The sequence below is a fragment of the Pecten maximus genome, chromosome 12 (genome assembly GCF_902652985.1).
Source record: "Pecten maximus chromosome 12, xPecMax1.1, whole genome shotgun sequence".
Classification (NCBI taxonomy): domain Eukaryota; kingdom Metazoa; phylum Mollusca; class Bivalvia; order Pectinida; family Pectinidae; genus Pecten; species Pecten maximus.
In genome coordinates this window covers 2,338,706-2,352,795 of record NC_047026.1, presented here as the reverse complement: position 1 = coordinate 2,352,795, position 14,090 = coordinate 2,338,706, and the positions used below count along the sequence as shown (strand labels likewise).

General features: G+C 35.2%; 1 protein-coding gene and 1 long non-coding RNA gene across 6 annotated transcripts in view; one reads left to right on the top strand and one right to left on the bottom strand.

The window, feature by feature from the left end:
• The first annotated feature begins 290 nt into the window (after positions 1 to 290).
• Positions 291 to 972, top strand: LOC117339166. Its single transcript, XR_004535127.1, has 2 exons — positions 291 to 362; positions 812 to 972. It is a non-coding gene; the product is annotated as an uncharacterized LOC117339166 (long non-coding RNA).
• Positions 973 to 4,104: 3,132 nt separating this feature from the next.
• The window catches only part of LOC117339165 (SH3 and PX domain-containing protein 2A-like), a 43,455-nt gene continuing 33,469 nt past the window's right edge, over positions 4,105 to 14,090 (bottom strand). For all 5 annotated transcript variants that reach the window (XM_033900598.1, XM_033900599.1, XM_033900600.1 and 2 more), the window contains 3 exons: positions 13,310 to 13,423; positions 11,878 to 11,970; positions 4,105 to 7,602 (listed from right to left, as the gene is read on the bottom strand). In XM_033900598.1, coding sequence (XP_033756489.1) covers positions 6,328 to 7,602; positions 11,878 to 11,970; positions 13,310 to 13,423 — 1,482 coding nt within the window. In that variant the 3' untranslated portion in view covers positions 4,105 to 6,327. The remainder of the gene's footprint in view (positions 7,603 to 11,877; positions 11,971 to 13,309; positions 13,424 to 14,090) is intronic.

The following is a 14,090-nucleotide window of genomic DNA, read 5'->3' as shown; positions in this document are numbered from 1 at the left end:
TAGAAATTGATAATCACAAATTAATGCTGGTTTTAGTAGGCATTTTCTCAGTATTTTGAAAATGGAAGGAAACTTCTTTCATGTATGTGAATACCACATCGTTTTATGCCGATGAACATTTGGAAGTTTGCTTATGTGTTTACATTGAACCTCAACGATTTGTTTTTGTTTACTGACGTCACAACTTACGATGGACACTTTACGACGTCTGTGTATGAGCGTCCTCGTTCTTGTGATATCTGGTCACGTGACCTCAAGCAGCTACGGCGGAGAACGGGACGGACTCGTCATAGGTAATTTCCGGACTGGTAATAATGTCGGAGCACGGATGCCATCACCAAATAGACTTCCTAGTAATACAGGTAATACGCAAACTATTAAACCTAGCTTCATTAACTCTTTCTTTTGTAGAGTCCTTTGAGATTGCAGTCTTGACAGATCTGCTAGTAAAATTTTAATCGTTGAGGTTTGTCGCAACCGTAAATGCTATGTCTATACATACAAGTGTTTATTTTCTTTTAAAATGGTTTTATATTCAAAATTGCCTAAATGTATTATTATGGGGATGTAATGCATCCCGTTCAATATTTTCAACATTTCTTTATGCAGATTTGATTTTTGTAACTTAATTCTTTTATAAATTTCCACACATTTGGCATATAGCAAAGAACAAGTTTTACTAGTCATATACCTTATAAATACATGTTTGTGAACTCATATCTAAAGATGCTAATTGCTGTGTTTTGTACCATTGCCGCCATAATTATTTTCTTGCGACCAATTACACTTTTTGTACGTTTTCTTTCTTCAGAAAATCGTTCTGGGTCGTATCCCTCAGGCATATCCCCACTGCTATACGATGCCCTCTGTTCTCTGTGCCTCAGGCTACCACGACAAAGATATCAGCCCTGTGTCCGAAGATACTGTACGATATGATACCGTTAAAACAATTATAAATAATACATGAAGCTAGTGCTTTTCTGTGTTATTTTGTTATCATATCCTAAAGTTGGGACAGCAATTGATTCTTTCAAGACCAGTTGTGTCCACATGTACATGCATCCAGAGACTGAATGAACATGTTCCATTCAGAGAAACACAATTGTACAAAGATGTTATCAATATTGCACTAATGGGTGTAGCCTGTTGGAATGGTAACAGAATCGCAATTCAGCACCAAGGCCAAATGTCAAATAAATCGTTCAAAAATGCAAAGGATATTTTCTCCATTTCTCATTAATATATGTACAATGAAAACATAAAGCAAAACGTATCTATCAGAAATATAACAGTTTAATTATACGCATTGTTTTAAAATATAGAAATATAAAATTTGTATCACTTTCCTATACTGCATGACATAATGTTTTGTTGATATTTTTTGCTGGTTTACTAACAGAATTTTTCAAATTAATGAAATGAATTTTAGATAAATTTGTCAAATACATCAAATCTGTTCAGCCAATATTAAATGGATAAATCCAAAATGTGTTATTTACTCAAGGTTCTATTTTTTGGCATTTCGAAAAAAATAATTTAAAATTATTGAAAAAATCTCATTTCTACAATTTCGGCGAAAAGTAAATCATTTGGACTTCGAAGTTTTGGTGCAATAGCAAAACTTTTACTGTTGTCGCAACCACGAAAGTAATTACACCTCGAAAATTTTGTTTTACAGTACAAGCAACCACTATTCTCATTACACATCCTAGCTACAACTGTCAATCACATTCATTTTTACAAGGCAAGAAACTATAGTACATTAACAAATATATATATACTGAAACGAAAAAGAAACGCAACATGGAAAATTGTGATTAATTTTGTATTAAATATACATATCTGTATAAAAATCGCGGAAATAAACATGCACCCTGCCTAACACCCATACCAATCTTCAAAATCACTCAAGTGTGACTAGAGACCTATGCACTTCCGGCGCGGTAAAAACATCAAAAACCGTGCCTGTACAAACATATGCGTTCTTTTTTCATTCAAACCAGTATCAATTCATCACTAACATTGAGCCACATCATCGCCAATACTTTTGCAAACAATAATTCCTTTTACAATTATGCCACGGTTATCAAAGGTTGATAGAGAACGTGCTATAGCGATGCTTCTGGCAGGGAACACGCAACTTCACGTCGCTCGACAATTCAGAGTTCACAAATCGACTATTAGTCGATTAGTTTCACGTCTTAACGCAACAGGAAGAGTCGATGACCAGCCGAGATCAGGACGTCCACGCGTAACGTCGCGACGTCAAGACCGGGTTCTTAGGTTGGCACACCTGCGTAACAGGAGATTAACGGCCGCTGAAACGGCAAGGAATACGATTGGTAATCATAACCGTCGAATTCATCCCCAAACAGTGATCAACAGACTGCGTGAGGCTAATTTGCGTGCAAGGCGACAGTACGTTGGTTTACCACTAACACCGCAACGTCGAGCACGTCGTATGCAATGGGCAACGGCACATATGCCCAGACGTTTTCCTATGAGACGTTGGAGGTCTATGCTCTTCACCGATGAATCTCGATTCACGTTATTTCGAGCAGATGGCCGTCAACGTGTGTACCGGCGTCGAGGCGAACGTTTTGCTGACGCCTGTGTTTTGGAACACGACCGATTTGGGGGTGGATCAGTTATGGTTTGGGCGGGAATCTCCCATGGTTTGAAGACGCCTTTGGTGATAGTCAATGGGAATTTAACGGCCGTACGCTATCGGGATGAGATCCTTAGGCCCCATGTTGTGCCGTTTGTTAGGCAGCATCATCTAACCTTTCAGCAAGATAACGCGAGACCACACGTTGCAAGAGTCTGTAGAGACTTTCTTGCGACACAGAACATTGTTCCTATAGATTGGCCTCCATATAGCCCCGACCTGTCCCCAATCGAGCATTTGTGGGATGAATTAGACAGAAGAATTCGAAATCGCCGTAACCCCCCAAATACCCTCCCTCAGTTAGCAAATGCACTCGTCCAAGAATGGAATAACATTCCAATACGGAAAGTCAATGCCCTGATGAACTCAATGCAACAAAGAATTAGAGATGTGATAACTGTTCGAGGAGGACACACACGATATTAGGGCACGGTTTCAAAACTGCTGCCATTTCAACTTGGATTCACGTAGGGTACTACCAATCATGACCTTCTAGCAAAGTGACCTGTTCTTAAAAATCTCTAAACATTTAAAGGATGTTACATCAATATTCAATATTAACTATTACATATGAAATTTAAACATAATGCTCACAAGTATTATTTTATTAAACCTACAATTTGAAGTTGCGTTTCTTTTTCGTTTCAGTATATATATATATCAGATATTATATAAATTCAATATATCAATATATTTCTTGTAAAAACTCAACCTCGCTAAACAACATGAATAGAAACTGTAATTATAAAAAGAAAGAAATGCAACGATGTTTAAACATAAACTACAGCATACATGTGAATGGATGTTCGTAAGTTGCACCTGTCATATATATATAATTAATATTTTGTAAATGCAATTTGATAAGTATGAAAAAAATTATGTCTAATCATAGGTTAATATCAAGATAAATTAAGGCAGTTTGTCCAACTCTTTCACAAATTCAACAATTCGACTTGTACTTTCATATACAACCGGTTCAAAATTCATAGACTATACACAGCAGTATAAGACACGATCTGTAAAATATTTACAATCTACATAACACGCGATGAAAGGGTTAAACTCGGTACTTACTCAGAAAATAAGTGTGAACATAAAAGTATATATAACTAGTTACTACAGTACATTGTGTGTAGGTATTGTATATAGTTTCCTAGAAATGGGTACTAAGGGGCATAACTCCAGTTTCTTACAAATGCCAAAATCAAAATATTAACTGCATGTGTAAAAACTAATATGAACGCTGATAAATTGTACAATATTTCAACAACAGAATGTTTGTGGGTCTGTGAGTCAGGCCATACATATAATTATCAACAGACAGGCTGAAAGCCATCAAGTATGTGCCAAATATAGCTCAGATCATTTCACATAGAACATAACAGTAACATATTGGACAGACATTACGATATGCAGGGACAATTGCTTTCTTTTTCTCGCAGCAACACTCTCGGAACACATAGGAAACTTGGCGGACAAATATCTATTATAATATAAATCACGATATTTATACAATTGTAGGTTTATGTATTTGTGCTTTTTCATAACGTTCCATTCTGGATTTCCATACAATTCCTTAAGCACCATTGAATAGATTAAGAACGATAAAACAACTGTATGATGCAGTTTAAAGTTCAGCATATTACTTATAGTATGTATGGCATAATATCAAGGTATTTTATCATAGAATGTAAGGTGCTAGATATCTAATCTAATCTGATTAAAATCTTGGTCATTCCCACTACGTTATATGAACATCTAACGACATCGCATAAGGGGTCACGTCAGGATGACCTTTTGGATTAACCAATCAAATTACTACTTACAGAATCTTGGAAGTGAATTTCGTATGTGCGAAAAAGCATGACTAGAGTACAAAGCTTGCATTATCTGTCAATCTGTTTCAAGTCATTTCGTCAAGCGAGGCATATACATGTAGCTATATACATGCTGTACCAAAATGGTTAGCTTCAGAAGAATGATGTAACGAATGGGTATATAAATATACTACGCATTTCAAGTACAAGATAAGAAAAATGAAATAGTGATGTCATAAAAACATCATTTTTCATAATAATGTAGTAACTTTTGTAGTTATAATGTGATACAGATTGTAAGAGTGGACTGCATACCGATCACTAAAATAAGCTCTCTAACATGGTACAAGCTTTATAGTTTTACCGACACGCCTGGTAGTATAACGGTTTGCCTGTATAGTATTAATGATTGAAAACCACCAATGAAACCAAACACTATTTTAACAAGCGCGTTGTCATTGTTCTGGATGCACAATTCATTTTACAATGGTAGTTTAGAATTTATGCATTTTACAAACATCCTATACATATATAAATACTAACAAACCCTTCCGTTAAAGCAGAGACTGTATATCAGATATACACGTCTCTGGTTAAAGATAAAGACAGTTTAGTTTATTATTATCATAACCCATCGAAGGTTTTTCGATGAATATTTTCAGAACAATTGTTGAACACGTCACTACTGAACTTCTCAATGAAAAAGTCGATCCTATCAGCGATATGAAATTGTGAAAAATGAATCACACAAATAAAACTAAAATGTTTTGTACGCAATACCAAGAGTATTATAATCATCTATAAGACAATAATGGGCTTTAATTAATTTTAAATGATTTCCTCCTTAATTAGCATTATCAAATATATTTCCTTAAAGTGTCGGCTGGGTGTGACCAGTTAACACTATGCTTATTTGTTGTATGAAAATATAGATACTGCTATTTTTTTTTTGTAAAGAAACATAAATTCAAAGATCGCGTGCAAAAATCAGCATGCATGTTAAATGTTAAAACTGGCCTCATTAGCGAACACCGAAAACCGAGAGTAGTTGTTCTAGTCACTATAAATGGAAAACAACTTTACCTTAATATACACAGTTCGTTGTGAATGATCTGCATCTCGTTCATTGTACATGTACATGAACGGGGAAACTGAACATCTCAATACGTGGGACCAATTAAATTTAAAGAGTATTAAAACAAGTGAAATCAATGAGCGCAATGCTCAGAGTTCTAGCTAGCGGCGGCAGCAATCGCAAAATCATTATACTACAATTTTGGAAACTTAGGATATTCGTCTCAATGTCAATTAATGCATCTGATACACAAACATAAGATACTAACTTGCTTCAAATTCTAAAAGTACTCTAAAAAATTCAAAACTTTCATAATATGTGAAAATTTAGAAGAAGAAAAAAGAAATTTCCAACATTCAATTGTCATTTAATTATATCAAAACCTATAAGGTTTATATACACCAAATGATAAGGGTTTTGAAATGCAAACTTGTGGACTTGGTAGCCTTTGGAAAGCTTTTAAGTGCATGTTGATGAAAAAATAATTGAGACCACAACGCAATGAAATTTGAAAACTGACATAATAGTGCCACATTATTTTGCTCTAACATCACCCCTAGACCTCTAATAAATGTATATACCAAATTGGGAGGATGTGAGCTGTTGACTCATTGACTTAAAAGCTTTTCAAAAACAGTTTTTGGTGGGTCGCCGATGCCGGAACGACAGCATAAGCTCATCGGTCTCGTGAGCTAATGGCATGACTAGAAATAATTGTGATGAGAGTTTGTAGCTTATTTGCCTTGAATGAATATTACCAACAACTGCTACACTTCCTGTAGGTAAGTAGCAGGCGCCCAGCCTTCCTCTCCATTGACAGACACAAGCCACCAACCAGTATCAAGTTGTTGGTTAACACTTATTGAATCGCCAGCATGGAAGGATATCTCGCCATCATTTTCTGCTACAAAGTCTGCAGTTGCTGTAAATGCAACGGTAGTTTTTCCTTTACTTTTGCTTGGTAAAGAAGTCGGAGCTGAGTCCAAACTACCCGACGGCTTCGACGGTTTTGTAAATACAGGAGGCTTTGGCTTCATTGCAGGCTTCGGAAGAATCTTCTTCTCGGGAACGAAAGGTGTCGATTTTCTAAACTGTGGACCACTTTGAACAGGAGTTTGTGGTTTGGGTTTCAGTGGAACTGGGGTCGGCTTTTTAGAGTCCATTGTTTCAAATTTAGATTTTAAAGCCGATGCAGAAACGTTTCCACTCTCTCCCTCTTTATCACTTCCCCACTGCTTCACGCCAGGTTTTCTTAGAACGGGAGGAGGTTCCGGAGAGTTACTTGTTCTAGCAGGCATTGTTTCACTGTTTCGAGCCTGAAATTTAGCAGCTAAAACATTTTTTAAATCTGATGTGGTATCGGTTTTGGCTGGTTCCTTAGCAGGAATCACTGGTTTAGTGGGTTTTAAGGGCGGGTTAGTCTTTGCAGGCAGTGGTTTTATGTTAGGCTTTGGTTGCGTGTTTTCTCTTGGTGACGTAGCGGTCTTCACTTTTGGCTTAACCGGTGGCAAAAGTGGTTGTTTTTTTACTGCTGGAGTATGGTTACCATTTTCTAGAGTTCCTTTATTTTCTTCGGTAGCAGTACTTTGTCGTTTTTCAAATTTGGCTTTAAGGACATTTGCTAGGTTTGAGGACTCTCCATTCTCCTGACTCTGATGGCTACTTGAAACACGGTTGTCCTTCGGAGGTGTAAATGGTTTGGGATTGTCCTTCGGAGGTGTAAATGGTTTTGGATTTACAGCTGTTCTGTCTTTTTCAAACTTGGTCTTTAGGGCCTGCGAAACAGACCCCTTAACATCAGTGTCACTGTTCTGATGTGGAGCTGACGATTTTTTTGGAAGCACTGGTCTTGGAGGGCTTTTTGTAGCAGCCGTTTCTGAATCTGCTTTATTCATTGGTTCCAGATAATCTTCGTCGTGTTCAGGTTTTTTGGCATCAGCTACCTCCTGATACCAATCATCATCGTCTGATTCAGAATTGATGTCTTCATCTGACGGTTCTGGAACTTCATGGTAAACATTGTCATTGTCGTCGACGGTACCCTGGAAAAATGATATTGCATGTCAAACAGCATACTTAAGCAATTGATGAGGTAACATAGCAGGACAGTCCTCAGATTCATTGTCATGACCATCGACCAATCAAAATAGTACATTGAACCTACATATAATTGATATATATATATATATATATATATACATCTCTGAGGATTGTGCAAATGGCATGTCGGTGAATAGCGCTTTTTTTAATATGAATTAAGTTATAGAAACATGCTGAATAATGGACATAATACTATGTTTTCAGGAATCGTTAGTGATGTTCGGATCCAAGAGTGTAGCAACCCAGAAGGGAGGTAATGAAAATCAATGAAAGATAAAATTCAATGAGGATATCCATACATAAGTGGCAAAGTGTCGCAAATAGCTGAATGGTAGCTAAGGTAATGACAGACAGGGTCATGGCATACTAGGGGAAAGTACCTAGTGACAGACAAGGATTTTCCCGAAATTTACATGATTGTATAACAGAGGTTTACAGCAATGCAAACATATTTCGTAAATATGATATTGCGTTGGTAGACAAATCTTTCTCTAATACAATCAATTGTTCATCAAGTGAAATTTCTAATATAACATAATTTTGATTGTCAAAAAGAAGATACTGAAATTCTATTCAACACTTATGCATGAGTCATCAACAACAACAGAACATAACAAACATAAATATATGCACGCTATAGCAATGCTTCTTTAGAATACCTGTAATCAATCAACACACCTTGCTTTTAGTAGATCCGTCAATCAAAACAGACTTTTACATTTACCTTTTATACCTGGCGAATGAAGTATCTGTCTAAACCCCACTCATGATGCACAACAATACGGAGACTTTATGTTTTGTTAAAATTTCCCTAACAAACGTGTAATTAATACCTTTGGGAGAAGGAAATTCCACTTGGTGCAATGTTAGCCAAAAGAGGGGCCCCATTAGGGGAATATCATTTAATATCTGAGCTGATGTAACGTAACATCATTGGATTTATTTATTTACAAATGATGGTATACATATGTATATCGACATAGTCGTTTACTACAACAAATAGTTGTTAAGAGTCGGACTTTCATATAAAATCAATAATGGCTGTGAAATGCAGACAGGAAAATAGCAATTCTCGGAATGATATTTTAACATTTTCAATTAAACATATAGCCTCAAGGTAATATTTAATAAACAAACACAAAATGCTTCAAGATGCTAATATAATTTGAAGTTACTACATGTATATCCTTTTAATAATGTTTGACCTAATTTAACCAACTAAATACATATTGTATCCCCATAACAACAGGACAATATTTTAACCAATTAATCCTCACCATAATACCTGTACAATATTTTAATCAGTCTTCTGGATAACCTCGGTAAAATATTTTAACCAATTAATCCTCCCTATAACCTCGATACAATTTTTTTTAAATTTTTTTTTATATTTGTTTTATTTTTCCAAGGCCTATTATACATAGGTACATATAAATATTTTACTTCGGAAACATTTACATACTTACTCACTCACTCACTCTACATTCTATCTTTTTGACATTCAAATTTATGTATATTGCATCTATTCACTCAATTGTTCAGCTTTCACACTATATATTCTTCCAAAACCTTTCATATTTAACGTCATATGGTTTCACCCTCTCACCCTAACATACATACACACCTAACATCAATGGTATAAGATAAAAACAAACACAAATACACGTGGACAGGATACAAATCATAACATTTATATTATTTAATCTTGAACAAAACGACAAAAATCCATATAGACATATACAGACATACACAAAGAAGAGGAAAGGAAGGAGAAGGAAGAGAAGATGGATGAAAAGTGGAAGAAAGAAAGGAAGGAGAAGAAGAAAAGGAAGGGAGTACTTTGTAATATTTTAAAGTATTTTATTCAAAGAGAGTACAAAAGCAAAAAAAAATATAAAAAAAAAAAAAAAAATATCATACTTTACACAATTTATGAAAAAAGAGGAAAGGACTGGATGGTAGACTTGTTACTAAAAATGTAGATTAACTCAATTATATATATTTACTGCAATTGTCAGACACTGGGATTCCAGCAAAAGAAGAAGGTACCACATGTATACGATTATTAATATTTAATACAAATAAATGTGTAATGTATAAGTCAATAAAACAGATTAAAAAAGTATTATTCCATAATCTGCAAAAGTTTATCCCATTTTCTCCATTCAGCCAAACATTTGTTTTTTTCTTTTTCCCCTTTTTTAGAGCTACAAAATTTTCTGACTTTATAATGATCATAGATACAATAGAGTAAAGAGTTGATATTTAAAGATTTATGCAGACATCTGTTTCGGTATATGTATTGTTTTATAATCAAAATAATTTGATTATCTACTTTAAAGGATGGATTTTTATAATCACCATCATATTTACCAAAAAGCATTGTTTTTTTATTTAGTCTAAAGGGAATAAATAATGCATCTAATAATATATCTAGACCTTCAAGAAGATTCTGAACTTGGTCACACTCCCAAAAAAGGTGAACAATTTCAATTCAATTTCTGAGTTACAAAAGTTACAGAATGGATTGTTTGTTAGTTTGGCTTTGAAAAGAAATGAATTAGTTGTTAAGATATGATGTGATATTCTAAATTGCAACCAGTGTAATCGTGAGTTTTTACTTACTGTAAAAGGAAGTGTATATATACTACACCAATCATTTAAATTGAAATCAAGTACGTTAGACCATTTCTCTTTCCCTTTAACAGTAATATCATTCTTTGAATTTAGAATATCATAAAATATCTTCGAGCCTTTATTAGTATTAAGAAATATTGCAATATTGCTAGGTAAAACTGGATATACAAAGTTATAATTAGTGGAATCAAATTCAAAGTGTTGTAAACATTTTTTTATTGCAGATATTACTCCATTATATTTCAAAAAGTTAGTGTTAATGCTATACTTTTGAATAAATTCATTAAAAGAGAAAAAAGTGTTGTTGTTTACATCTTTGAAGAAGTCACCAATGACATAAATACCCTTTTCATACCACTTAGAGTAGAAAATTGTTCCACCACCTATTGTAATATTTTTGTTATGCCAGACAGGTGTATGCAAGAGTGCTTTCCCTTTGACTATTTTCATATTAGTAGAGTTATCTAATCTTGACCAAGCCCTAAGTACATCTTTCCAAAAAGAATTGCTAATATTTTGTTGGCATAGATCTATATAGTTCCCTCCAATATTCATTAGTTTATCTAGGTCTAAATATTTTTCTAGTAGTGTTTTCCATTTTCCTGAAGATTGAAACAGTCGCTTAACCCAGCCAATTTTTAATGAATCAACAAAATTTTGAGTATTGAGCATTTTTAGTCCCCCATGAGAGTGATCTTGTACAATAATATCTCTTTTAATTTTATCCACTTTACTATGCCACAAAAATTCAAATAAAATAGAGTTTATTTTTTTAATTATCTTGTCACCTGGGTTTGGTAGAGCAATAAATAAATGATTAAATTGGGAGATCATTAATGATTTTATTAAATGAATCGATACAATATTTTAACCATTAATCCTCCACATAACATTGGGACAATATTTTACCAATTAATCCTCACCATAACCTCGGAACAATATTTTAACCAATTAATCCTTCCCAAAACCTCGGTACAATATTTTAACCAATTAATCCTCCACATAACTTTGGGACAATATTTTAACCAATTAATCCTCCCTATAACCTCGATACAATATTTTAACCAATCAATCCTCCCTCCACATAACATTGGGACAATATTTTACCAATTAATCCTTCCCATAACCTCGGTACAATATTTTAACCAATTAATCCTTCCCATAACCTCGGTACAATATTTTAACCAATTAATCCTACACATAACTTTGAGACAATATTTTAACCAATTAATCCTCCCTATAACCTCGATACGATATTTCAACCAATTAATCCTCCCTAACACCTCGATACAATATTATAACCAATTAATCCTCCCTATAACCTTGATACAATATCTTAACCAATTAATCCTCCACGTAACATTGGGACAATATTTTACCAATTAATCCTCCCCATAACCTCGGTACAATATTTTGACCAATTGATATTTAACTTAGTGACTAAACTAACTATAAGACCTCAGTCAATAGTTTGACCAATTAACCCTCCCCCTGACCTCGGGACAATATTTTAACCAATCAATCCACAGGGTTAGATTGCTTAATTGTTAAATTCACGTACAGGTCAGATTATAACTTACATTTGAGATTTCTTCCACATAAGAGGAAGGGATCCATCCAGAAGTACCATTGATCTCCCCAAACCACCATCCACCATCTGTCTTCTCCGATATCTGTAGATTAAACATATTCTTTACTGTACAATTGATGACATGGAATTTAATTAGAGGAAAAACAACAAAAATCATTATAACAAGTCCGACTAGCTAATACTCTAAAGGTGTCGTAATATTACCTCAGAAATGTGTGTATAAAAAAGTGTCAGTACCGATGATGATTTGATCATACTGACCAGGACTTGATCTTACTAAACATGACTTGACCATACTAAACAGGACTTGACCTTACTAAACAGGACTTGACCATACTAAACAGGACTTGACCATACTAAATAGGACTTGACCATACTAACCAGGATTTGATCTTACTAAACAGGACTTGGCCATACTAAACAGGACTTGACCATACTAAACAGGACTTGACCTTACTAAACAGGACTTGACCATACTAAACAGGACTTGACCATACTAAACAGGACTTGACCTTACTAAACAGGACTTGACCATACTAAACAGGACTTGACCATACTAACCAGGACTTGACCAAACTAACCAGGATTTGATCTTACTAAACAGGACTTGACCATACTAAACAGGACTTGACCTTACTAAACAGGACTTGACCATACTAAACAGGACTTGACCATACTAAACAGGACTTGACCATACTGACCAGGACTTAACCATGCTGACCAGGAATTGATCTTACTAAACAGGACTTGACCATGCTAAACAGGACTTGACCACACTAACCAGCCCCTGACCATACTGACCCAGGACTTGATCATACTGACCATGACTTGATCATACTAATCAGGACTAGACCATACTGACCAGGTCTTGACCATACATTGTTTTTGTATTAATCAGGACTTGATCACACTAACCAGGATTTGACCATACTGACCAGGACTTGACCATACTGACCAGGACTTGACCATACTGACCAGGACTTGACCATACTAACCAGGAGTTGATCACACTAACCAGGATTTGACCATACTGACCAGGATTTGACCATACTAACCAGCCCCTGACCATACTGACCAGGACTTGATCATACTGACTTGGACTTGATAATACTAATCAGGACTTGACCATACTGACAAGGTCTTGACCATACATTGTTTTTGTATTAATCAGGACTTGACCACACTGACCAGGACTTGACCATACTGACCAGGACTTGACCATACTAACCAGCCCCTGACCATACTGACCAGGACTTGATCATACTGACCATGACTTGATCATACTAATCAGGACTAGACCATACTGACCAGGTCTTGACCATACATTGTTTTTGTATTAATCAGGACTTGACCACACTGACCAGCACTTGACCATACTGACCAGGACTTGACCATACTGACCAGGACATGACCATACTTACCAGGACGTGTTGGCCCTTCCTGAAGCTGATACCATCCCCCACAGTGTCACTGAAGTCTGCGATTGTTATGTAGCGTTGTGATGTGGCTTCCTTTATTGCTACATCGAGTTGAATCTGAAAAAACAAGGAAAGTTTGTTAAATACACTGCAATATATCCTACTGTAAAACTTTGATTAGGTTTATCTCGACTTCCTGATCAGAAAAACTAGTTTCAGTGTTCTAATCATGATGTAGTTACCTGTATCAGTGAAATTAGTAGTAGTGATTGTTTACTGTATACGGACATATTTAGCTTTTATCTTATCTTAATGCTTTTCTCCTCGAATGCATTCTAGTAAATTATAATTGTGCTAACATGAATTTCCATATATATATTGTGTACTTAAAGCTGTATTTTTCACTGAAACACAACTGATACCTACCAGAGTCACTTGAGCATGACTGAAACCTAACAAATTCACTGAAGCATGACCGATACCTAACAAAGTCACTTAGGCATGACTGATACCTAACAAAATCACTTAGGCATGACTGATACCTAAATTTAAACAAAGTCACTGAAACCTGTTTGATACCTAACAAAGTCACTGAAGCATGACTGATACCTAACAACATAACTGAAGAATGACTGATACCTAACAAAGTCGCTGAAGCATGACTGATACCTGACAAAGTCAGGGAAGCATAATTGATACCTAACAAAGCCAGTGAAGCATGACTGATACCTAACAAAGTCAGGGAAGCATGACTGCTACCTAACAAAGTCACTGAAGCATGATT